The sequence below is a fragment of the Pleurotus ostreatus genome, assembly GCF_014466165.1.
Source record: "Pleurotus ostreatus strain PC9 chromosome Unknown scaffold_10, whole genome shotgun sequence".
NCBI classification, from domain to species: domain Eukaryota; kingdom Fungi; phylum Basidiomycota; class Agaricomycetes; order Agaricales; family Pleurotaceae; genus Pleurotus; species Pleurotus ostreatus.
The window spans coordinates 357979-381046 of NW_023503165.1; the positions used below are offsets into that span (position 1 = coordinate 357979).

At 51.0% G+C, this 23068-nt stretch overlaps 8 protein-coding genes across 8 annotated transcripts; 6 read left to right on the forward strand and 2 right to left on the reverse strand.

Moving 5' to 3' along the window:
* Positions 1–64: 64 nt before the first annotated feature.
* PC9H_001863 (uncharacterized protein) lies at positions 65–3160 on the forward strand (the record flags this gene model as incomplete). The annotated part of the gene is made up of 7 exons (XM_036771509.1): positions 65–107; positions 157–323; positions 378–1466; positions 1516–1628; positions 1682–2014; positions 2066–2329; positions 2374–3160. The coding sequence occupies 7 exons, from the start codon at positions 65–67 to the stop codon at positions 3158–3160; spliced, it is 2796 nt and encodes a 931-aa protein (XP_036626130.1).
* A 743-nt stretch (positions 3161–3903) lies between these two features.
* PC9H_001864 (uncharacterized protein) lies at positions 3904–4818 on the forward strand (the record flags this gene model as incomplete). The annotated part of the gene is made up of 3 exons (XM_036771510.1): positions 3904–4025; positions 4077–4147; positions 4202–4818. The coding sequence occupies 3 exons, from the start codon at positions 3904–3906 to the stop codon at positions 4816–4818; spliced, it is 810 nt and encodes a 269-aa protein (XP_036626131.1).
* A 311-nt stretch (positions 4819–5129) lies between these two features.
* Positions 5130–6562, forward strand: PC9H_001865 (uncharacterized protein; the record flags this gene model as incomplete). The annotated part of the gene is made up of 10 exons (XM_036771511.1): positions 5130–5160; positions 5223–5327; positions 5389–5537; positions 5600–5712; positions 5768–5849; positions 5908–5971; positions 6027–6057; positions 6112–6237; positions 6297–6349; positions 6411–6562. The coding sequence occupies 10 exons, from the start codon at positions 5130–5132 to the stop codon at positions 6560–6562; spliced, it is 906 nt and encodes a 301-aa protein (XP_036626132.1).
* A 281-nt stretch (positions 6563–6843) lies between these two features.
* Positions 6844–9109, forward strand: PC9H_001866 (uncharacterized protein; the record flags this gene model as incomplete). The annotated part of the gene is made up of 5 exons (XM_036771512.1): positions 6844–7923; positions 7982–8005; positions 8061–8812; positions 8862–8979; positions 9035–9109. 5 exons carry the CDS (start codon positions 6844–6846, stop codon positions 9107–9109), a joined length of 2049 nt encoding a protein of 682 aa, XP_036626133.1.
* Positions 9110–9121: 12 nt separating this feature from the next.
* PC9H_001867 (uncharacterized protein) lies at positions 9122–10014 on the reverse strand (the record flags this gene model as incomplete). The annotated part of the gene is made up of 3 exons (XM_036771513.1): positions 9122–9299; positions 9352–9390; positions 9446–10014. 3 exons carry the CDS (start codon positions 10012–10014, stop codon positions 9122–9124), a joined length of 786 nt encoding a protein of 261 aa, XP_036626134.1.
* A 2595-nt stretch (positions 10015–12609) lies between these two features.
* Positions 12610–13752, reverse strand: PC9H_001868 (uncharacterized protein; the record flags this gene model as incomplete). Its single annotated transcript, XM_036771514.1, has 5 exons — positions 12610–12998; positions 13064–13103; positions 13162–13306; positions 13383–13656; positions 13719–13752. 5 exons carry the CDS (start codon positions 13750–13752, stop codon positions 12610–12612), a joined length of 882 nt encoding a protein of 293 aa, XP_036626135.1.
* Positions 13753–15517: 1765 nt separating this feature from the next.
* PC9H_001869 (uncharacterized protein) lies at positions 15518–16228 on the forward strand (the record flags this gene model as incomplete). The annotated part of the gene is made up of 1 exon (XM_036771515.1): positions 15518–16228. One exon carries the CDS (start codon positions 15518–15520, stop codon positions 16226–16228), a length of 711 nt encoding a protein of 236 aa, XP_036626136.1.
* Positions 16229–20383: 4155 nt separating this feature from the next.
* PC9H_001870 (uncharacterized protein) lies at positions 20384–22873 on the forward strand (the record flags this gene model as incomplete). The annotated part of the gene is made up of 8 exons (XM_036771516.1): positions 20384–20414; positions 20480–20646; positions 20701–20838; positions 20896–21153; positions 21205–21707; positions 21762–22025; positions 22076–22796; positions 22838–22873. The coding sequence occupies 8 exons, from the start codon at positions 20384–20386 to the stop codon at positions 22871–22873; spliced, it is 2118 nt and encodes a 705-aa protein (XP_036626137.1).
* Between the last annotated feature and the right edge of the window lie 195 nt (positions 22874–23068).

Below are 23068 nucleotides of genomic sequence, written 5' to 3' on the forward strand. Positions count from 1 at the left end.
TAAGCGCTACGACCAATATATTAGGAGCTATTGTTGAGCATCTCTCACAAGCCACCACTGCGACATGGCTGACCAAGGGAACCAAGAAACACCAAAAACTGTACGAGGTAGGTTGTCTGCCCAGATCTATTCACATTGAACCAACCTCGCTTTGAGGTGTCGAGTTTGTCTCGAAGGATCTTATTGATCCCAATAGCAACCTACCACAAAAAGTAATAGTGGAGTTTCCCAAGCATGGACAATCGGTGAAGATACAACGTATGTTCGACAATGAGAGTATGGACGAAGAACATGGTCGCATGAGATTACGGAAGAACGGTAAGGTGTGTTGTTTACTGGAGGGCTGCCAAGCACGTTATGATCTCGATTTTCCGTAGATCGTATTGTACAACGACTCTGCATCCTTCACCTCCATACAGAGGGGGAAGTGGATTAAGAAATTGTCAACGGGGGAGCACCACCAGGTCAGGCATGGCGACTCTATCATCTTTGGCTCCACCGAATACGAAGCAAAGGTGCACGAACCCCCGCTCGAGAATTCACCCTTTTTCGCTAATGTTGTTCTCACAAAGGGTTCCAAGCCAGTGCGCGTTGAGATGCGTGTTATTCTCGAGGAATACCCCGCGCCGATCCCTCTTTCGACAGCATCCTCTGAGCCCCTCGCCCCCCAGCAGCCCGCCGTGCACCAGCGAGGCCTCCGACGAAATAAGTCCGACCCAAACCTGGCGAACACCCTTGAACGCGAAAAGGGCAATCGCAAACGGCTTTCTGCGCAACCGACATTGGACAAGAACTCGAATGCCCAGCAAGAGACGCCTAGTCAATCTCGCTCCATCTCACCTTTCCCTTCGCGAGTAGTGAAACAAGACGTCGACAAAGCGCCCCAAATTGCGGTAACGCCTCCCAAACTCGCCATACCCAAGCAAGACAACAATAAACCCGAGGCGACACACCGGCTGGTGGGTACAGGAATACACAGAGAACCTCATTCACCCTCCCATGCGCGGGTTGCAAAGCAGGAAATTGATAAGTCACTCGCGACGCAGGTTAAAGTAATTGTATCGCCTCCTAGACTCGCTGTGCCCAGGCCAGGCCACCGAAACAACAAATCGACATCGGACTTACCAGGCACATCCAAGGACAAAAGGCACGACGGTCAGCGCCCTATAGAACCTTTGTCTCACCTTTTGGATGACCAACCAGAAACACGATCTCGTTCAACATCGCCTGCGCAGGTGGTCAAGCCGGGTATTGATCAATCGTCCACGGTGCCGATCTCGGTTGCGGTAGCGCCTTCTGAACTCTCTCCACAAGTCCGTCGAAACAACAAATCGACTTCTGACTTACCGGATGATAAAGCTAGAAGGGTCCAAGGCGTTGACGATCGCCCTCCTTCTGGACATCCGAATTCACGATCTCAGAAGCACCCACCTTCAAGTTCCCGCTCGCCCACGCCTGCAGCGAAGGTATGATATCATATTGATATATTTGCTTGACCCTGACCAACCACTGCAGGGGGATGTTGGACAACGCAAGCGGACACAATTGAATCGAGAATTAACCATACCAGCGAGACCTGGTTTAGAGCTCGGCGATGGTGTGGATGTATTAACTGGCGACCGGATGATGTGTGCACTTGAATCCACCGCCAGGGCTGCCCCGAGGAACTCTGCCGTACCAGAGGCAAGAGCATCAACCAATATTATCACGACAACCTGTATACCTTGCGTAGTGAATACGGCGCTAATGTCGGCGCTAAGATCAATCTCCCCTGCCCAGTGGACATTGGGGCAGACATCAGGACCTTATTTTTGAAGGAATCTCACAAGGGGGCCTCTATATTCTTCGTTCAATATCAAGCTGAAGGAACATTCCCCATGGAACGACTCAAGAATCCCACTATAAAGGCGAAGCTCCGAAACAAGTCCCCCGAGTCATTTCGAAATATGCATGGTGACTATTTTGTCGATGGTATCATTAGCGGGTATAGGCATAGAATCATTGTGGCATGCTCGTGAGTCCCCTCATACTCGATTCTCTACCAAAGATTCTACCGGTGCAATAGAGCCAAAGACGTAGACAACAAGAAGGAAACGGAGCATGAGGCCAAACTTTCTGTTGCTGATTTCTTCCAGTTGGGAGGAAAGTCCATTAAGAAGGCACAGACATCGGAGAATTATAGCATCCTCGACGCCAGAATGGAACTATACGGCTATCCAGTCACTGCAACCAGCTTGACAGCAGGTTCCTTAGACGAGGCGCGCAACATCCTGAAAGCTTTACGTCCACCGACCGGCTCCCCAATCTCGGTTGTTCTGCGGCACTATAGGTCAGTTTGCTTCCTTCGCCTCGACTTGTGCTGATGACTCTCAGTCTCCTTGATTATCCCCAACTCCCAATGGAAGTGAACATCGATCCTTCCGTTTTCAAACACCTTCAGGAGATGCGCGAGATCCATGCTCGATTGCAAACTCTGCTTGTACATCCAGCATTGAGTAAAACATTGGAAGAGGATCAGGTTGCTCGCGCCGCTAGACGATTCGAGGAGCAGCGACCGACGCTTGCCAGGGATTCACCTGAAGTTCTCGAGCAACAGGCGACGATTCTGGATGAACTAGAAGATGCCGAGATGGAAGCCAACAATCGCGTACGAAGATGGTCACTTATTGGAAAGACGAGGGAAATGAGTAGGGACATTAGGATCTCTGGTTCTGATAACCAAAGCTACATATGGGAGTGCGGTCTTCTAGGGGTACCTGTTATCGGCGAATTTGGGAACTTGAAGCGGGTGGAATTGAAGAGTGGCGAGGTCGTTTGGGAGATCGAGTGGACCACGCCAAAGATCTCGGGACGCAGACATTGGTCTCTCAGAAGCTCAGCACTGTTCAAGCATTTAAGATTATCGTCAGAAAGTGGCGGAGGGCGGCGCGGTTTCGTAGCGAAGACAGACACCCCGACTTTCGACCAGTGCATTGTTGGAACAGAGTTCATTGTTCTAGGATGGTCGCTGACATGTAACTGCACAAGCAAGACACCTCCGCAAGTTACAGCTAAACTACCAGATCAGTGTATCCTCAAGGACGAGTTCGAGGTGTGTATCGATGCTAGTATATCTGCGGAGTGGCGCTGCAGAGTAACATTCATCCGGGGCCCGGAGTAGTTTGACTGATGCGAATTCTAATGTCTATTTTCCTTCATTATTTAGTTTTCGTCTATCCAGCATATCCCATGCACGACAACAGTTACCGTTCAAAGCCAAAAAGTTCCACAGGGTCGTTAAGAGAGTCGGGGATTAGCGCTTGAACGGGCTCAACCCGTGCACATTTTCCCCACGACACCTTCCTCCGCTCAAAGTAATACTCCTCTGCAAAGAGCAACTTACCCCACCGTTTAGCCCGGCGCACAGTAGAGGCGATAAAATCGGACACAGAAAGCTTCCAACTTCTAACTTCTAGCCCCTCAACCGAAGCTACTTTTCCACAAGGGAATAAACCGAGGGGGGGCGTAAGCGAGGAGGAGCTAGCGCAGTATACTGCACTCCCTCCATCCCTTAAATAGACTTGACTCCTTTTCACTTCCACGGCCGTGCGACGAATTGTGGCCCGGATGAACCTCTCATGGCTGCTGTAGAAGACTATGTTCATTTCACAAGCTTTAGAATCTTGCACAGAACTTTGGTTCGCCCCTTTGAAGGAGTTCTTCGCATACGCGCGGAATCTGAAGACCTCTTCGAAGCTTCACGCCTACAACACTTTCGTAGAAAGGATCGCAATTCCTCTTCTTGTTAACCTTTGGGCGAATCCATTCAAGCGTTCCTCGGCCTGTGCCATCGGGACCACTGTTCAGCTTATAGGGTGTTCCCTCCCAAACGTCTAGTCCTCTCCTCCTCAATCGCGCTCTTCGATGCTACATGTACCGCAGTCAACATCCGCACTGCCATTACTTCGCACTCGTTTTATATTGCTGCTGCTATCGCTCATATTCCTCATCGCATCCGAGTCTGCGTCTGTTGCGACATTCGCAAAGTCAGTCCTCGGTCTTCCTCTCTGGCTCAACCTGATTTCAATTCCACGCAGACACAAGAGCATCCAGCATCTTATAAACAGTTCGGTGCAAACTGGTGTGACTGTAGAGCTAGGATACCACGGTAAGCTCGTCTTGTTCGCCAATGCATCCTTTTCATAGTTTCGTGCCGAATTAGATGTGATGATTACCATAGTCGTCTTCTTCATTGCCGCACAGCTCCTGACGACCCTCGTATCAAATATTGTAATCGTCCATCTACAAAACGTCTACAACATCTTACCTCCTCGTATTGCCAAGAAACTCGGTCTCGCGAATACCCAGTTGGCATCCTCTACACTCGGGTATCAGGCACTGGCATTCGCAGTTCTCCTCATATTCAACGTCATATCACTCGCATTCTTTACAGTATACACGTTCACCCGAGGGCATACCATCGAAGTCGAGGCAACGGAGAACCTGAACTTGCCTGCGGATTTTGGTCCAACGTTGATAGGACAACTGGGAATCGCCGTGGCATACCGCGATGCTGGTTATAGTGAGCAGGCAGCCAGGTTTCGCATCCCCTACTCTGGCTCTGATATATATCATACCCGTATAGTCACACTCGGTGTTGAATTGTCGTGGATTGCACTGTTCTTGTCTGCACTTACTATGCTGGCTACAGGAATCGCCTGGCATAAACGACGAGCACCGACACCGTCTCTTGCTTCCACTCAGATTGAACTTGGAAAGGGCGAGGCTGTTGTTGAGGTCATGGCGGCCATTGAGGATAAAGATCCGCGATCACACTGAGATGAGCGGTGGGAGTAGATTCTGAAGGTCGGACTATGTATAGGGTCCCCCCTGTTCCTTACTATGTCTATGTTTGCGAGCGACTCAGCTCCCTTGCGCGCAACATGTCGTGATATGGTGCATTACTTCGTGCGTATGTCACAGCCATCGCGGACTTCCAAAGGGGCTCACTCTGAGAATATGTCGGCATGGGTTCTATTCCCAGTAGAGGTATAAATACATCATTGATTCACTGCGTGGCCCGTGCAGCTGTGGGTAAAATACAAAGGTCTCCCCGCTCCCACATCCTCCGCCTGCGAACGACCACCAACATGCCTTGGGACAGCATCAAGCTCAACGACGGTGTGTTACCCTAACATATTGGGCTTGGAAGCGCCCGCTTATATCCGAGATCCTATGTACAGGCACTCAAATTCCGAGCATTGGGTTTGGGACGTGGACTTTGGGGAATGGCCAAAATGTGATCGACCAAGTGGACCAGGCTATCTCGCTCGGCTTCAGCCATGTCGGTGAGTTTTCCCAACGTCTTGGGTTCTAGTGACCATGAAGATTGACTGGCGGTGGTGTTAGATACTGCTCAATCGTATCGCAATGAAGTAGAGGCCGGGAAAGCTATCCGAGAAAGCGGGCTAGCGAGGGAAGAGATATATGTGACCACCAAATACTCAGGCTTGGACGGGCTCGATATCGAAACCTCCATTCAAAATAGCTTAGCAAATGTGAGTGGCCTACGTCCGTGCTCTGAGTAGAATTCGTTCCTAACAAAATTAACTGTGAATAGCTGGGGATATCGTACGTTGACTTGTACCTGATCCACCATCCTCGTCTTGCCACGCCAGACATACCAACTGCATGGGCGAAGATGGAAGCGCTCCAGAAAAAGGGGTTCGCCAAGTTCGTGTTGCATCTTCTCGCAGAATTCGTGATGCTCATGCTACCCATCTTTCAGGAGCATCGGCGTCAGTAACTTCGGTGTCGAAGACCTGAAGATATTGCTAGCCTCAGCAAAAATTAAACCTGTCGCGAATCAGGTACGTTGGCGAATATGTCATCATTCGATAGGGAAAGCGCGGCTGATTTCTCTGTTAGATTTTGTGGCATCCTTACGTTTACGCGCAACAAGCCCCCATTTTGGAGTTCTCAAAACAGAATGGTCTCTGTCACTTTCGTGGATTTAACCACTCAAAGCACACTAACTTCTGCCGTAGATATCGTGATCGAGGGGTACAGTACTTTGATGTAAGTACTTTCTTCCTTCCAAGTAAAGTAATGCTTATGCCTGTTCCAAAATAGTCCAATTACAAGGTCGCCTGGCGGCCCAGTGGACAAACCACTCAGCGAGATAGCAGAAAGACTCGACGCGACACCTGATCAAATCCTTCTAGCTTGGGCTAAAGCCAAAGGCGTTGTCGTCGTCACGTACGTATTCTTCTGCCCAGCCAAGCAAGGGTGTTTCTGACGCTAGTCGGCTACTCCAGCACGAGTTCCAAGGAGTCGAGACTCAAAGGATACCAGCGTGCGGGGGATTTGAGTAAGTGCTGTGGTTCGTATAGTATGCTGAATCTCCTGTGTTGACGGCCCGCGAATTGTAGAACTGACGGCATCGGACATCAGCGCAATCGACAGCGCTGGTGCTGAAGGGGCCAAGCGAAGCACTGCGAGGGTCTTCGTACGCAGGGCTGCCGTAGCTGCGCTTGCTGTCGCGGCGGCGTTGCGTGTGCTAACGTATTTTGAAATCCTTTGAAATTCGTATCAAATTTGTAAAGCAGAATCAAACGTTCCTCTTTGTATGCACCACAAATGGACCAGCTTATTATTGGCAAAACAAGACACTCACATGTGTACATGCGTGCCCACAAGCCGGCTGAGATCATGGTTCTGCGCCGTTCACATTGTGGTCACATGGGATTCTTCAGACGGATGATCTGAACCGTCGAAATTGCGTCGGCCCGGAGAAGAGCGTTCAAGTACTCCACACCAGCAGCGCAGGATGGGCTGAACCACCATAACCTTGTCATTACGGCAATGGACATGCTCCTTGGCATTCTCCTCCTACTAGCATGTGTAAGGGCTTCACTGATCGACCGTAGACCCATTGTCGAAAGGTTTAATCCAATACGCACATCCTCTAACCCAACGACACCTTTGCAGGTTGGCAATGGGAACTTCGCCTTCGGGTCAGACATAACCGGGCTTCAAACCTTTCTACCATTCGCTACAATGTCGTCGTGGGGATGGAAGAACGATAGTTTGCCCCCTGGGAAGACAGTCCAGGATGTGGAGAATTATCGTGGAGTATCTTGGGACAACCACGGCCGACTAGTTCAATACGATTTCAACGGCGGGGACCCAGACATTGAGCAATGGCTGATTTCCAACCCCAACCGCGTAAACTTGGGTCGGATAGGTCTTGCATTCCATACACGCGACGGACGAAATGTGAATACCACAGAGGACGATCTAACAGACAAGCACCAGGAACTCGACCTTTGGTCTGGAACGTTAACGAGCGCCTTCGCATGGGAAGGGGAGCGGGTTACTGTCACGACGATTGCCAGTCAGGAAAGTGACAGTGTAGGCATCCGCGTTGAATCGAGCTTGTTGAGATCAGGGCAATTGAACGTGTTCGTGGACTTTCCGTGGAACGATGGCAAGGCGAAATTCAGCGCCCCGTTCGTTGGTAGGTGGGACGTACCCGCCAACCACACCACGGAACTTTCGATCGGAAGGAATCTCGACGAAGCTCGGGCTGTAATACGGCACACGATGGATGCCTCCACATTCTTCACCTCTTTGGGGGGTGATGCCTTCGAAATAAACAGAGACTCAGAGTCGATGCATCGATATACAGTGAAACCGTTGGAGTCAGCTTCATCGTTTGCCGTCACAGTAGCGTTTAGTCCTGCGGGGTCTACGCCCCTCCCATCCTTCCGAGAAACACACGAATCGGCGTCGGCCACATGGGATGAATTTTGGCAAAGTGGAGGGTTCGTTGACGTGTTGACTGGGTCCACGGACCCGCGAGCAGTGGAGCTCCAGCGACGAATAATTTTGTCCAGATATTTGTTGCGAGTGAACGAAGCGGGTGATACGCCCCCGCAAGAGGTATGTCGTATCCCCACTTTTGTCAACATGACCAAATCCTTCTCCTTTGTCAACTCAGTCTGGGCTCGTGAACAACGGATGGGTGAGTCCGACGTCCGCACCCCTACTGCCTTTTTCTGAAGAAGGATCCCTCTCAGTACGGCAAATTCCACATGGAGATGTACTTCTGGCACTCAGCACATTGGGCACTGTGGAATGATTGGGAACTTCTGCGCCGGTCCTCAGATGTGTACTCGCGATTCCTGTCTAGCTCCATCAGGCGAGCTCAGGTTCAACAAAATTGGGACGCTGGTGCTCGATGGCCCAAAATGACCGATCCTTCAGGGCGTTCCGCTCCGGGGCAAATCAACAACCTTTTGATATGGCAGCAAGTGCATCCAATCGTCTTTGCTGAGTACGAGTATCGGGCCTTCCCCACACACGATATCCTCAAAAAATGGAAAAACGTCGTGAAGGAGACAGCGGATTGGATGGCGAGCTTTGCGTGGTTTAATGAGAGCTCAGGGGTGTACGACATTGGCCCACCGATGTACGTCGTCAGCGAAGACACCAGCCCGAATGTAACCCGAAACGCAGCTTTCGAGCTGGCGTACTGGGACCTAGGATTGGAGCTCGCCAGTGGCTGGCTGGAGAGACTGGGCGAAGAAGCTCCTGGGTCATGGGCGAGTGTCAAAGAAAAGTTAGCCGCACTTCCGATGGAGAATGGGTTGTATTCCGTTTATGAGGGAATCGAAGGCAATTTCTGGGACGATCCTGCATTCACAAATGACCACCCGGCGCTTGTCGGATTACATGGGTGGTTACCACAAACAAAGAACCTTGACGTCAAAGTTGCGGCAACCACTGCGGAAGAGGTATGGTCCCATTGGAATATTTCAAATTGTTGGGGGTAAGCTAGTCTACGGATCATGATAATCTCTAGTTGATTTTGTACACAGCTGGGACTTCCCTATGCTAGCCATGTCGGCGGCTCGAAATGGGCAACCCGACAAGGCGGTGGAATGGCTTCTCCACCCCTCGTTCCAGTTTGACGATGCTGGAATGCCGATTGGGGGAGTGAGGGTCCCGACACCCTACTTCCCTGGCTCCGGATCGTTGCTTTTTGCTGTAGCTTTTATGGCAAAGGGGTGGGGTGGGGATGGGGGTGAGAACGCGCCAGGATTTCCGCAAGATGGATGGAATGTGAGGGTCGAGGGGCTTAATGCTGCGCTGTAGTTCGTTGATATAGATCAAGTTGCTGATCCTTGTCAAGTCCCATTCGTCCTCTCCAATGATGATAGAGTAGAGGCGTAGTATTTGGAGATACTGGGAGTTTCGAGTGGTCCATTATAGCGTCGAGCAAATTTGGAACGAGATCGGGAGTCACAAGGCCGAGCCTGTTCAAGAGTGTTAGCTAGCAATGAGAACACAACAGTGGGGTCAGCATACCAGTCGCCGTGCGGATACACAAGTACGTTGGCAGCGTATCTAGTGTTTCAGATGTATTAAGACTGTTATGATGTGCGTAACAACAAGCACGTACTTGTGTCCCCCAACGTGGGCTGTTTCTGAGACAAATATACGCTCCGTTTCGCTTCTAGACTTGACCTCCTCGCGAAGGGCAGCGGCGACTTCGCCGCCTGCCGTGCCACATCGGCAGTCACGCGCAGCATGTGTACAAACATAGATGTGGGTGTGATTCGAAGTAGCTTTAGGAGATTGCTCTCGAGCGTGAGCTTCGAGAGATGCTGCGACACCATCAACATTGCTCATATTGACTTCTGGGTATGAGAAAGAGGATCCGGACTGAAAGAACGCGGTGGCCTCGTATGCAAGAGGGTCGCGTAGATTGGTCAATGAGGATTTTTCCGGGAACCAGGAGAAGTTTACGAGGCCGCCGCTCTCCCTGACTCGTAGTTGAAGGTGCCGTTGAAGCTGCGATGTCATTCTAGAGGGGTACTCCGACGGACGCATCGTTGTTCGCAAGAATACGATATACTGGTGCCATGGTGCGGTGCCTACCAGCTCTGGGACTACAGAAAGCTGTGAGTTGTGCCGTGCGCCAGCGACAGCATTCGCCAAACGTGCAGGAAGCCGCCTCCAGGTGAACATAATAGTGCGGGAGCGAGAAGCGAGAAGAGCCCTGTTGCGGCACCTGCCGAGGGGCTACGCCCCCGCCCTATTTCTAAATCTGGAAATAGCAGGTCGGCATCCTGAACGAAGTGGAAAAGCTCAAACACGGTCACGGGTCTTAGAGGGCGGTTAAGCGCCCAATAACTCTTACCTCTCACCACCACCATCAACCACAAGATCGCACGCGACGTCGTCGTTCAAAGACCCCCAAGCCATGTGCCGTTAGCGTACTATGTGGTAAGAACTAAGTTGGTGTCGAATTTACCTGTATTGAATTCTTGAGGCCGTACTGTGCGGCTTGTCTCTGGCTTTCCAAACACTCTCAAATTACTCTGCACCCAATGTGCATGTCGAACGCGTTGTGGATTTAGCGATACTAAAACTGCCGAAAACATCGACATTTGGGTATCTAGCCATCTGATGCGTTCTGGCTAGTGTGGTCGTCGTTAGAGTTTCAACGCTCGCAACTCTGGAGTTCTGGAGGGGGCTCGTCTTACGCGCTTCCTTCTGACATTATGCTCACAACGTGACTAGCAACCGGGGGTTGGCATAGAGGTACTATGATGCTAGAACAGGCTGTATGCGCTCGATGGCGCTTTCGATGGTGCATACATACTACTCAAGGCTCGGGGCCGACCTCCCTACGCAGAGCATCGTGTATGTGACGCGAGGCTCACGCTTCGGTTTGACCCCAGGGCGAGGGAGGAAAGACGAAAGACGGTATTTCAATTCATTGTTATGCGAGCAAAGGCGATGTACTGACCAATGGATATTTGACATCCCATAGCTTGATGAGCAGCCCAAGTTTATCGCGAGCCCGCAAATTGCGCGTGGTTTGGCCTGTGTGTCTGCCACTGCGACACTGTCATCTTTTACGATGTCTCAAAGAGAATATCACCAGCGGCAGCATACCTTCGTCAGGGATATGCGACTGGAAGGGTCCCCTTAATCAGCAACCCTCACAGTCAAGTCTTTGCATCGCTCCAGATATAAAGCGCCACTGTATATCCCTCTGATAAATGGCTCCCCTCTCCCCCCCTTCCTCCGGCGTTGCTGATTCTTTGAGTCGCTAACCCTCGCTTTGAATCCCAACGTAATCGGCTGTATTTTCACGGTTCCTATCTACTTCATGGCCACGGCGCACGTTTACTGCCACCGATCCCGACGAAGTGGGTTTCAACGGCAATGGCAACTCACATGTCTCGTTTCGAGCGGTGCGTTTCATCTCTTGGAAAATAAGAGGTCGAATGTATCGACTAATCAATGGGAACGTTTAGTCGCCTACACTTCACGGAGCAGATATACTAGGTTTGTATAGGCAGAAACTTTCACATTATTCACGAGACTGATTGACAAAGCGCAATTGGGTAGCTAATTATACTGGACGGTGGGCAAGCCTCTCAGCGGGAGGAAATTCCGGCATCTAGCATTTGCATTCGCCGGGCTTGCAATTGCAGCTACGGTCAAGGTTAGCTACCATTTGCACCTTCGCCGTGTGGTTACTGACCTGGCGTTGGTGCAGTCGCTGCTTCCGCAGTGCTGGGAGACGGGGACTTGGATGTTCTGGACAGCCTCGTCAGTCGTGTATCGTTAGCATTCATGGGCGGGGTACGTACAGCGTACATGATGGTTGGTTGGTTGTTGGTGCAGTTGCTCTTTGACTGTAGAGGTGGTTGCTGAGGACTGTTCCCCTCGACAGGTACGCCTTTTATATGGTTTCGCTCAGCTATTTGATAGTGTTTGCACGGCAGCCGGAAGGATGAGTATAAGGCTATACTCAGATATAGCTTGCTCGTTATCGGCGGCGTGGGGCCAGATGGTTCAAAAACCGAAGAAACCAATTTCATTTGATTCCCATCAAGATGGATGCCTTGGCTTTCAAAATACACCACCCCAACTGACGGACCCCGAACTGGTTTTGTGGCTAGTTCAATCACCAACGTTGTGGCATATGTACTGATTTACTTCCAGATTTGTTCTTGGTGCCGTGATTCCCTGTGATTCCACATGCTTCCCGTTATTCGACCCTGGATACTGGGAACTCCACTCCACCGGTTGCTGTAATAGGTGTCAACGCACAGGATACTAAACCGCCAGATCGACAGTTTGTTTGCAAGATCCAACTCGACTCGTGATGCAAGACTGCTAGGTATCCACTTCTTGGGCGGCCTTTACCTTCCCCTTGGGTGCGTCGTATGACTCTGACCGCAGTTCCCTATTCATACCATTCAAAAGGACACCGTTCTTTGGGCGGAGAGCGGTCGCGCCACTGCCTTGGCACCGATGGATCCCACCGTCGGTCCCTAATAATAGAATACTGCCTCCCTTCAACCGCGCAACGTCGCCTCACTGTCTATCGACTGCTTTTGGAATGATGCGCCATACCACCACTTTTGCCATACCGCATTCCGCGGCAGAGTCCAGGTTCGCTCGCGCTTTTCATCTAGGCTGGTGCTCCGTTATCTCATGGGATCATATTGACAGCGCGGCTCTGCGACAGGCTGTAGATTGCCGTGAAGTACCCCAGATCGCAATTCAGTACATACACTGTCATCATCAAAATAAGGGGAACAATCAAGGCTCGAGGTTGACCCCTCTCGTAACATCTGACCATGTGTCCAAAACACTCTCCATCTTCTTCATCTTTCTTTTAATATCAGCCTCCACGTCTTCTCCTAGTATCAAATACCCCGGCCACTCCCTCCCCTGTGCAACTCCTTCCCCTCTGACTACATCCACGAGGGCGTTCATCGCTTTATCAGGATCCCCTCTGATACCCTGCCGGATCGTAGCGAACCCACTTGCGGCTTGTGTACGCATTTCGTCGTAGTCTGGGATCATCTTGGCGGGATCCTGGAAGGGAGGGTACCCATAGGCTCCTTCTGTCAAAAAGCCTCCCGGTTCGACGAGTAGGACATGGATACCAAATTGCGCAAGCTCGACGGAGAGCGTCTCGGTGATAGCTGTATGATGAAACGGTAATTGTCGTCAGCTCGCAGAAATAATACCCGAAGTGACTGCCACCGACCGTGAACCGCTGCTTTGGACGCCGAATAAGGCCCTATAAACTGAGCAATTCCCGTGATCAACAAACTCTTCAATTCCGGTAGCGCAGTTCTCGCTTACAGGTATTTCTGGCTTCCAAGCCGACCTACTCCCCATGTTGACTAGAGTTCCTTTCCGTTTAGATCGCATGTGCGGCAACACGGCATTAGTCACTTCCATTAATCCGAAGAAGTTGGTCTCGAACTGCAGTCTTATCCAATCAGTTCTGGATGGGCGCATGACCTCCGAGTAAGCGACGGCCCACGACACGACAATACCAACCAAGGGAGAGGCGGACTCACCCACCCTCTTCCACAAGACCTGGGTAACCGTACCCAGCATTGTTCACCAACACGTCGATGCGTCCCCATATACGAACGGCCTCATCGACTACATCTTCTATGACTCGCCTCTCGGACGTTACGTCGAGGGTCAGGACGGCGAGCACCTCGGAGCGCGCAGCAGCCTGCTGCACTAGGTCGTGGACTTTCTCGATGCTGCGAGACGTAGCTATCACCTTGTCTCCCCTAGACAGCGCTGCATGAACGAGTCTACGCCCGAAACCCTGGGACGCCCCTAGGCAGCGTACCGCAGATGTTGTCAGCACGTACACCTATGGTTCATGCCCTGCGCCTTACCCGTTATAAGCCAGACAAGTTGTGCCGTGGACATATTGTGCGGACTCCGTCGCGGCGGTAGCGAGTGGGAGGATATCCTCGCTTGAGGCCGAGGTGCGTGAGAGCGTAGTTTGATGAGGAACCTATGTCTCGTTTATGTTGTCAATGATACCCTACGGGCAATGTTTGCGTGAGCCTGGTGCCTGGCGTCTATGGCTCATCTACTTTCGCGATCCACTCATTCTGAACAGCACTGAGTGTACTCCAGCCCCCCCGGCTAGGTACGCGCGCTCCTGAATATATTCTGCCATTAAATCTAATCCTCAGAGTCACATTCAGTGTGTGGGACTATCCGACCCGCTTTGACGATCTGTCTAATTTTGCACCCATCATGATGTATGATGATCAAAAGCCCACGAGCCTCAATCTCAATATTCTCTCGCGGTCCTGCTGCCCGTGAATCATATCTACATAAATAGCCCCGACGCAGGAAATTGCAAGTTGAGCACTTTTGCGAGCTCGACGCCCACCACTTAGAAACAAGTTAGAACTCCGTAGAGTCCGACTCCAGAATGGTTGCGGTCTCCCCGAGTTTGATCATGAACTTGATATCGTCTTCGTTCTTTCAAGTTCTTATGGCTTCGCGTACTGGTGGGCAATAACTCTTCATGTCATGTTATGCGCGTGCTCATGAAGCGATCGGTCTACCCATATATGTAGCTGGCGCGGCAGCTTCCCCTTCTACATTGCCGCTGCCAGATTTCGCACTCTCTATATTCCCTCGACAACTTATGACTCACCAAGCTAATGAATCTTTGCCTACGAGTGGCGACAGCTGCCAAAGTACCTGCGAAGGCTTAGACCACCTCCAATTAGACTGCCCAATGACTGCCGACGCCGTCAAATGTGTCTGCACTGAATCTGGGATGGACTCAGTTGCGTCCTGCTTGAATTGCGAGCTGTCGTTGAATAATTCTCGTGCGGCGATTGATAGCTCACAGGCTGCTATGGATAGTCAGTCCCATTTCGTATTCTTTTCTGTGTCCTCCGGTTGACCGCCCTGAATAGAAGTGGTAAATAATTGCAGAGAGGCTGGGGCGCCAGTAACAAGCCGGAAGTTAAATGATTCGACTAATGGTGCTTTGGGTCTAGCGCCAGGGGCGTTAGTGGCGATGAGTGCTCTTGTTACGATCGCTTGCGCTACTATACTCTGAGGCCGAGCGCCTTCGCGAACCCAGAACTTGGGGATCATTTGTTTGCAATGTATTTCTGATGTGCTCGTCGAGTGTTTGTAGAAGGTGTCACCCTATACCAGAAAGAAGATAATCGTGCTTTGGCGGTTATGTAATACGAAGAGCCCAAGCCGTCCATATCTGCCGCTGGGTGCCCTTGCAAACCGATGCTTCCGAGAGGTAATTTAGGAGAAAAAAGGGGGGAAGGGGCGTACGCCCTGATCCAACCTCGCACAAGCATAACTTCACTAAAACTACCGATGTAATGACATACGCACCATTTAGTTTCTGAGCAAGGGTCATAGAAGGTAGTTCGCCCTTGGGTACGTCCACCGGCGCCAAATTTCGAGCTATGGGCACTAGTCACTACAAAGCATGATTCATCTAAACTAGAAGTATTCCATTGTTTCTTAACGTAGTATAGAGTAAATGAACGATCAGCACGGTTGTTCTTCCATTTATCCTCTCATTAATCCCCTCTCTTATCCCGTTTTCCCGCCGTTCTCGTGCTTGTACTTGTTCCAACAAGGTGACCCCAAGTCCTTCGAGGTTTGAGGCCAGGACGCCAGAGCTGCCACTACCACAGCAATGGTAATGCACGGCATAAAAGTGAAACTGCCCGCCCTCGCCATAGTAGTCGTTGTGACGACTTTCATCGCCCTCTCTTCTGCGCAGCCTATCTCCTCGATCGTCGAAGGCAGAGATGGAGATAAAAGCCATACGCCCAGCCACAGAGTTGCAACCGGAATATATGGATTAGACTCCGGATTGATGCGCGGCGCTGCATGGAAGTTGAAGATGAAAGCACGACACGTTGGTGAGGGCTTGACAGAGGGTGCGAATACCGGCGATATGGGAGATGCAGGCATAGGAGGAACCGACCACGCAGGTCCATTCATAGTGGAGCCCATCGATAACGATATAATCCAAGGGCATCCTCAAAGCAGGATCGGAAAGGGAGACTCGCAAGGCGTGGTTAACGCCCCCCTCCAAGTCGCTCATTTACCGAAGCACGGATTCCGAACGGGTTTGGTGATACCTCCCTTCGATCCTAACGGTGACCCTGACGCCGCTCCGCCGAAGTCGAAGGGTGGACCCGTGGGTGGCGATGATACGAGTGAGGTAAGGGTGAAACTAGGAGCTAGTAATGGAATGAAGGCGAAGCTCCTCTTCCACGGAAGCACGCTGGACGACACGGTGGCTGGGCTGAGGTTACATGTCGGAAGTGTCGGTGTAGGAAAGGCAAGGGAGACGGAAGAGGCACATACGGGCGGAGACGAGAAAAAGGACCCGCGTTGAATATGTTGATAACTGGTAGTGCCACTTAGGCCCCCGCGAGCGTGTATTTGTATGAGCCACCACTTTGTCCCTCCAATTATTCTACTTCGTACAGAAGGCAGGCGGCTCCCAAAAAGGGCCCACGCGGCACTAGTGTCTTCGGATATTCGGTGAGAGATGAGACATGATATTGTTCTTCTGAGTCTCCACATGAGATATTGAACCCCAAGGAAGCACCAGCACCACCCATCCACCCACGGGCAGATTGGCGTCACGGTTGGCGCGTTAGTGAGTGTCAGGATGACAGAACTGTGGGCGGGGGTGAATTTTTGCGAAGCGTATGATGGCAGCCTAGTTGGTTGCGGAGTTGAGGGATAATGATAACGGAGAGATTTGTGAGCATTCGGCGATGTTTCTTCAATCTCATCCGCCTTTGGCATTGAGGGGGATAGCTTGAGGCAGGGGGACCCTTGATGGTGCGCATGGAAATTGAGAGGAGGGGGTATGCATCTGCCGTACGCAGGACAGTACTCGGACTGAATAGGCTGAGGCGGGGGGTCGCCAACACCGTCCGAGCTGCTACTGTTTAATTGGCGGGGGCGGGGCGGTCCTATCGGACGGTGGAAGGCGATGTAGCATAGACAATGACCGTGAAGGGCAAGCGGCTACGGCGACAATGAGGGTGACGTAGGTGTGGTAGTTCTCGCCGCCTGAACATTCGCGGCAGAAGCGGTGGGCGAGCCCAGAGGGAGGGGAGAGAGAGGAGAGGAGGTCGATGGTCATCACGCCCCGCGTCGGCGGAGGAGCATCACTGATTAATTACTTGGAGGTCGTAGCCGTGTTCAAAGCATCTGAGGTTGGTTGGGTCTGCGGTCGAGGCAAGCACCGCTCCGGTCGCTTCTGCGGCTTCTGAAATGACTTCTGCCTCGGCGGTCGCCTCGGGCTGACATGGTCGCCATCGAACTGCGCGATTTTCGAGGTGCAGGTTCCTTTCGTTGACCGGAAAACGTGTAGGTGGAAGGTGCTGCGAATAGCTTCGTCGGTGACGATCTAGACTGAGGCGGAATGCGTACTTGGGCGGTGGGTAGGTTCGCTACGATACAGCAGGGTACCCATAAGGTTCCTGACAAGCGGTAGAATTCCTCGTGGATGCTAATGGAGTGGAAGGTCGGTGCAGGAGAGAGTGGCCGGGGTACCACATAATGGTAGAAGACGCGAAGGGGGTAGTTGAAAAGATGAACCGGCCAAACGTTATCACAACAGAGCCAAACTGGTAGCCGCATTGTCGCTACGAACCAAAGGATAGAGATACAATTGAGTTTGGGCTCGGTGTCGACTTGCAGGCGGTGATCAAGCATGGTGATGCTAGTGGCGCATGATCCCAGGAGAGACCTGTGAATGGGGGAGTTCGTGCTTTCGGCACACCTGCCGTAGCAATCATACTATTGTTGATGGAGTAGAGGCGACCGCGGACCGTCCTTTACGAGCGTCCTTTGATAGAGGATTACGATGAAGGGGCTCAGAGCTCAACGGTGTAACTAACCTGTTTAATGCGTTAAATTACAGGCGGTAAAAAAAGAATGATGACTCACCTTAAGCCGTTGAATTATTTGGCCCTTGCGAACAAGTCCCCGATCTGGCGATTTATTCTACCCGTTGACATTGCTTATTGGAACCGAGGCAACGGGGTACGGTTCCAAATTTCCAGGGTCGACTGAGTTCTGGCGGGAAGCATGTGGAACCACCGCACCAAGAATAAATCTGGAAGTAAATCGCTCTGCCATAGTATAGGTGGATGGGCGAACCACAGAACCAGTTCGGTGTCCGTCGAATGGGGTGATACAGAATGACAGCGCCTTGATGAGAATCACGAAATAGGATTCTTTGGTTTCTGGACCACCTGGCGTCAGGCCGCCGATGATGGGTAAGGCTATCCTTGAGTATGCCCTTATCCCCTTGTTCCGGCTGTCGTGTAAACACCATCAAATAGCTGAGGGAAAGCACATAAAAGGCGCGGCCTCTGGGGCCTAATAGTCCTCAGCAACCACCTCTGCTATCAAAGAGTAACTACATCAGCAACCAACCAACCAACAATGTTCGCTGTACGTACCCGCCCATGTCCACGAAGGAGCCTCGCTGACCAGCATGTTTACTTAGAACACCCAAGTCCCCGTCTCCCAGCACTGCGGAAGCAGCGACTGCACCAACGCCAGGTCAGCCCCAAGTATTGAGGATAATCGGTGATGACTAACCTTTCTCCAGCTGTACCTGCAAGCCCGGCGATTGCAAATGCTAGATGCGGGGTTTCATGCTGTGAATGGAGGGTCTCCGCACAGCTCAGTATAGCTGCGTTTTGTGAATAAGCCGAATTATGTTAAAAATATGTGTCTGCACGAACCTTGTGTGACCCCGACGTGAGGAATCACCGACAGCCATCAACGACATCTAGAACCTGATGCTTGGGCTATTCTGTCCGTTCAAAAACACACGTTTCGACACCTAGACAAGCGAGGGGCTGTTGATAATGCAAACTTGTTCATCTGCAGTGGCGTCAGCAGACAAACGGCGACACTTCATGGAGAGCACTGGAAAGATGGCAACGGGAGATGTCGGATTAAGTTGACTGGCATGCGCGAGAAGGCTAGCGACTTCGAAAATCAACAATGGGTGCGTGGGTGGGGGGAATATATCAGAGGGAAATTACTTATATCTGGAGCACACGACTGGGAGGGTTGCTGATGTTAGGGGAACCCTTCCAGTCGTATATTCTTGAAGAAAGTACTCTGTCTATCTTGCGGCCTTGGATCCAAAGACTGAGCGTTACAGTTGACCTAAAAAGAGACTACTCACAGGCAAATGACTCGCAGGTCTTCAAACAGCGAGGGGCATGCGACAGACTTAGTCCGCTCAGCGAGCTAATGTTACGCCATATATATATATATATCTAGGTTTGGATGGCGCCTTTCAAACGATATCATCGAACGCCATTGATGCACACCGCCTTTCCGTGCACACTCTCCCAGGACTTTGTGAGTCGAAGGACGAATATGGGCGGCAATATGAAAAAGAGACCGAGGAAAGGGGATGCCCTCAAGCTCGGCGCAACTTGGGCTGTTGAATGTAAAACCATTAAATGTAAACCAGATAATCCCATTGCGTTTGTGGGTGCCCTAGAGGTCCAGGTATATGCAAGATCCTCCTCGAGCCCTCGACTGGCAATTGTATCAGGCTGCACTCTATTCTTCATTGACCACTGTTCATGAATGTATCTCACTCCGGTATCTTCGACACGGCAGTCCATTCAATCCCGAAGGCAAATACAAGGCTGTGCGTTCATTGTAGATGCGTACAATGTCCAAGTGCTCGGAGGCAACGCACCTGATGTGAAGCAGAAGCGCAGCTGAGTCTCCAGCAATATAACCTCTGTGAGGACGCATCGAGTGTCGCGGTGGACTCACTAGACTGCATTGTGCTGGTTGTGTGTCGAGCAGTTTGAAATAGTTCTGAAGTAGTTTCAAGAAGTTTGAACTTGAAGTGGGCGCTTCTCTCAACCCCGTGACCGTGACCCCAACTTTCCCTCTTGGAAAGCGACTTGCGTGTTCCGTTCCTCATCGTTGCCACAAAGCTACCAATGCACTACGTGCAGCGTATGAACCCAATGAACAGCCATAAATCGTACACCCAGCAAAAGACGCGATCGACGAGTTGTATCAACTCTCAAAGCTTCCGACCTCAGTAGTTCATCGGAAAGTTGTGGGTAAGTGCATCGCTCGACACGTCTCATGCATGTTCAGACTACAATTCAATGGTGAGGAACTTGGGCCACACCTTTCGTCGATAATCAAATGATTCCCCAGCTTTCCTTTATTAACCCTATTGGACGGTGTTACTAGCAAGAAGCCAGCTAGACGGTTCCATGTTTAGATACCAGACTGGCGCGTCGACATACTTATGTTAACTCGCAAGGTCTTTGGAGCGAACCCTTTTGTCAATCGAATTCGCGTTGGGTCGTCTGGAACTTCACTCAGCGAGACCTGCCAGATGGGTATATCAACGGATAAGGCGCTTATGCATACCTGCTGGGGATAGCTTTTGACTTACCGGTTAGTCTCCACAAGCTGTGATATATCACCCATTGCTAAGCGCCGTGGACATTTGAGTCGAGCTACCTCCACGATGGTTGTCCCAACAGCTTCCAAGGTTCAAGGTCTGTCGTCTGCCCTGCACTACTGGCATATTACTTATTACTGATTGAATATATGTCGCAATCAGGCGTGGAGTTTATCTCGAAAGATGCTACCGAACCCAACAGTGACGCACCACGGAAAGTCGTATTACAATTTCCCATGGATGGGAGCTCGGTAGGGATACCTCGCATGTTCGACAACAACTGTATGAGTCGCGAACATGGTCACCTAGAATTGCGGGCGGATGGAAAGGTACGCCAATACCTAGTGCGCTGCCAGGCACGTCATAACCTTTATCATTCGTAGATCATCCTGCACGACAACTCCACGTTCGGTACGTTCATCTACTGGGGAAGGGGAAGCAAGACACTGTCCAAAGGGGAGCACTACCAGGTCAAGCATGGCGACTCCATTATCTTTGGTTCCACGAAATACGAACCAAAGGTACGTTGTCGAGCCCTGTGGTTTGTACACGACCTTCGGACCTGATATCGCCTGAAGGGTTCTTTCGCTGTACGAGTGGTAATGCAAGTCATCGACAATGAGTTCTTGACACCACCCCCGGTTGCAGAAACTCCTTCCAAGCTCACCGTGCCCAAGCAAGGCCATCGAAAGAACAAATCGGACTCCAACCTGCCGAATGCAGTGAAATACAGAGACAACGATCCTAAACGTCTTTCCGGTCAGCATAAGCACTTGGACGTTCAACCAGATAATACGCCTATTCGATCCCGTTCTCCGTCGCCGACAGCAATGAAAGTACGACTATCATCATTACTATGATGCTTCACGCTCAAACAATTTATACAGAAGGATGTCGCATCACACAAGGTAACCAAGCTGGACCGAGAGTTAACTATCCCGGCGAGACCTGGTATCCGACTAGGTGATGGGGTAGATGTTTTGACGGGCGATATTATGAGATGCGCGCTCGCATCCACCGCCAGTACTCCTCTGCGGAACAGCGCCGTTCCAGAGGCGAGGGGATCGGCCAACATTATCTCCCACGAAACCCTCTATACATTGCGCAGTGAATACGGCGCTAATGTTGGTGCTAAGATCAATCTCCCCTGCCCGGTGGACATAGGGGCGGACGTCAGATCCCTATTTGCGAGGGAGTCGCACAAAAGGGCTTCAATCTTCTTCGTTCAGTATCAAGCAGAAGGTAAATTCCCTATGGAAAGACTAGAGGATCCCACTCTCAAGAACCGATTGCAAAATATGTCCCCCTCCGCGTTTCGAAATATGTATGGCGACTACTTTGTTGACGGCATCATTAATGGATACAGACACCGAATCATCGTGGCATGCTCGTAAGTTCTTCCTGCTCTCATTCCTAAAATATTCATTATATTCTCAAACTATAGAGCCAAGGACGTCAGCAAGAAGAAGGAAACGGAGCACGAAGCCAGGGTTTCTGTGGCTAATTTCTTTCAAATGGGAGGTCAATACGCTAAGGATACACAAACATCAGAGAGTTATAACGTCCTCGATGCCAGAATCGAACTCTATGGCTATCCCGTTGCCACAACCAACTTGGCAGCGGGTTCTTTAGAGGAAGCGCGCGAAATCCTGAAAGGCTTACCTACACCCATGGGCTCGCCCACATTGGTTCTCCTGCGCCACTATAGGTTGGCTCGCCAACTCAATCTATATTTTCCACTGATTGACGATGTTTCAGCCTTCTTGACTACTGCAAACTTCCGATGGAAGTGGACGTCGACCCCGCTGTTTTCAAACATCTTCAGAAGATGCGTGTGCTTTATGTCCAGTTGCAGGCGACAATGTTGCATCCCAGCCTCGTCGGGTCGTACGACGAGTATCGAGTATCAAATGCTACAAACGAATTCGAAGAGCAACGGACCAATCTGGCCCAAGATTCACCTGAAGCTCTAAAGAAACGAACCTCGATCCTAAAGAGTCTTCAAGATGCTAAGGAAGCCGCCGACGCTCGCGTAAATCGGTGGCTGCTGGTCGAGGAGGCTAAGGAGATGGACAAGATCAGGTGTTTCGGGCCTGATAATCAACGCTACAAATGGGAGTGTGGTTCTCTGGGGAAGTCGGAAGCTGGAATATCTGGTATGAAGTTCGTCCGGATGAAGGGCGGGCAGGAAGCTAGAGAAATTGACTGGACGACACCGAAGACTGCGGGGAGCAAACTTGGGTCTTTGATAGGCCCTCCACCGTTCCAGCGGGTGAAGTTTTGGTCTGAAAACATGAAGACCGTAATCCGGGGGCATGAGGCTGTTGCGCAGACAAATGTGTCAGGATTCAGCCGGAGCACCGTCGAGACCAGGTTCATCGTTTTGGGTTGGTCGTTGTCGTGCATTTGGAAGGGCAAGACAACGCCGAAGGTTATAGCCTCACTACCAAACAACTGTATCCTCCAGGATGAGTTCGAGGTGTGTGTTGATGCTAGTGTACCTACTGAATGGCATTGTAGAGTGACATTCGTAGAGGAATATCACTGACTTGTTAACTTGTATATTCCCCTGGACATTTGATACCAATCTCAGTCTGAGCATCGAGCTTCAAGTCCAAGTCAGGCAAACTTCATGTACTTACTTGCGAATGTAGTACATAGGTAATGTCCAGGGTTAGAACAGGAAGCGTTCGGTCGTAGGTACTCATTAGGTCAGGGTCGAGAATAGTAGCAAGAAGACACTCTTCTCGC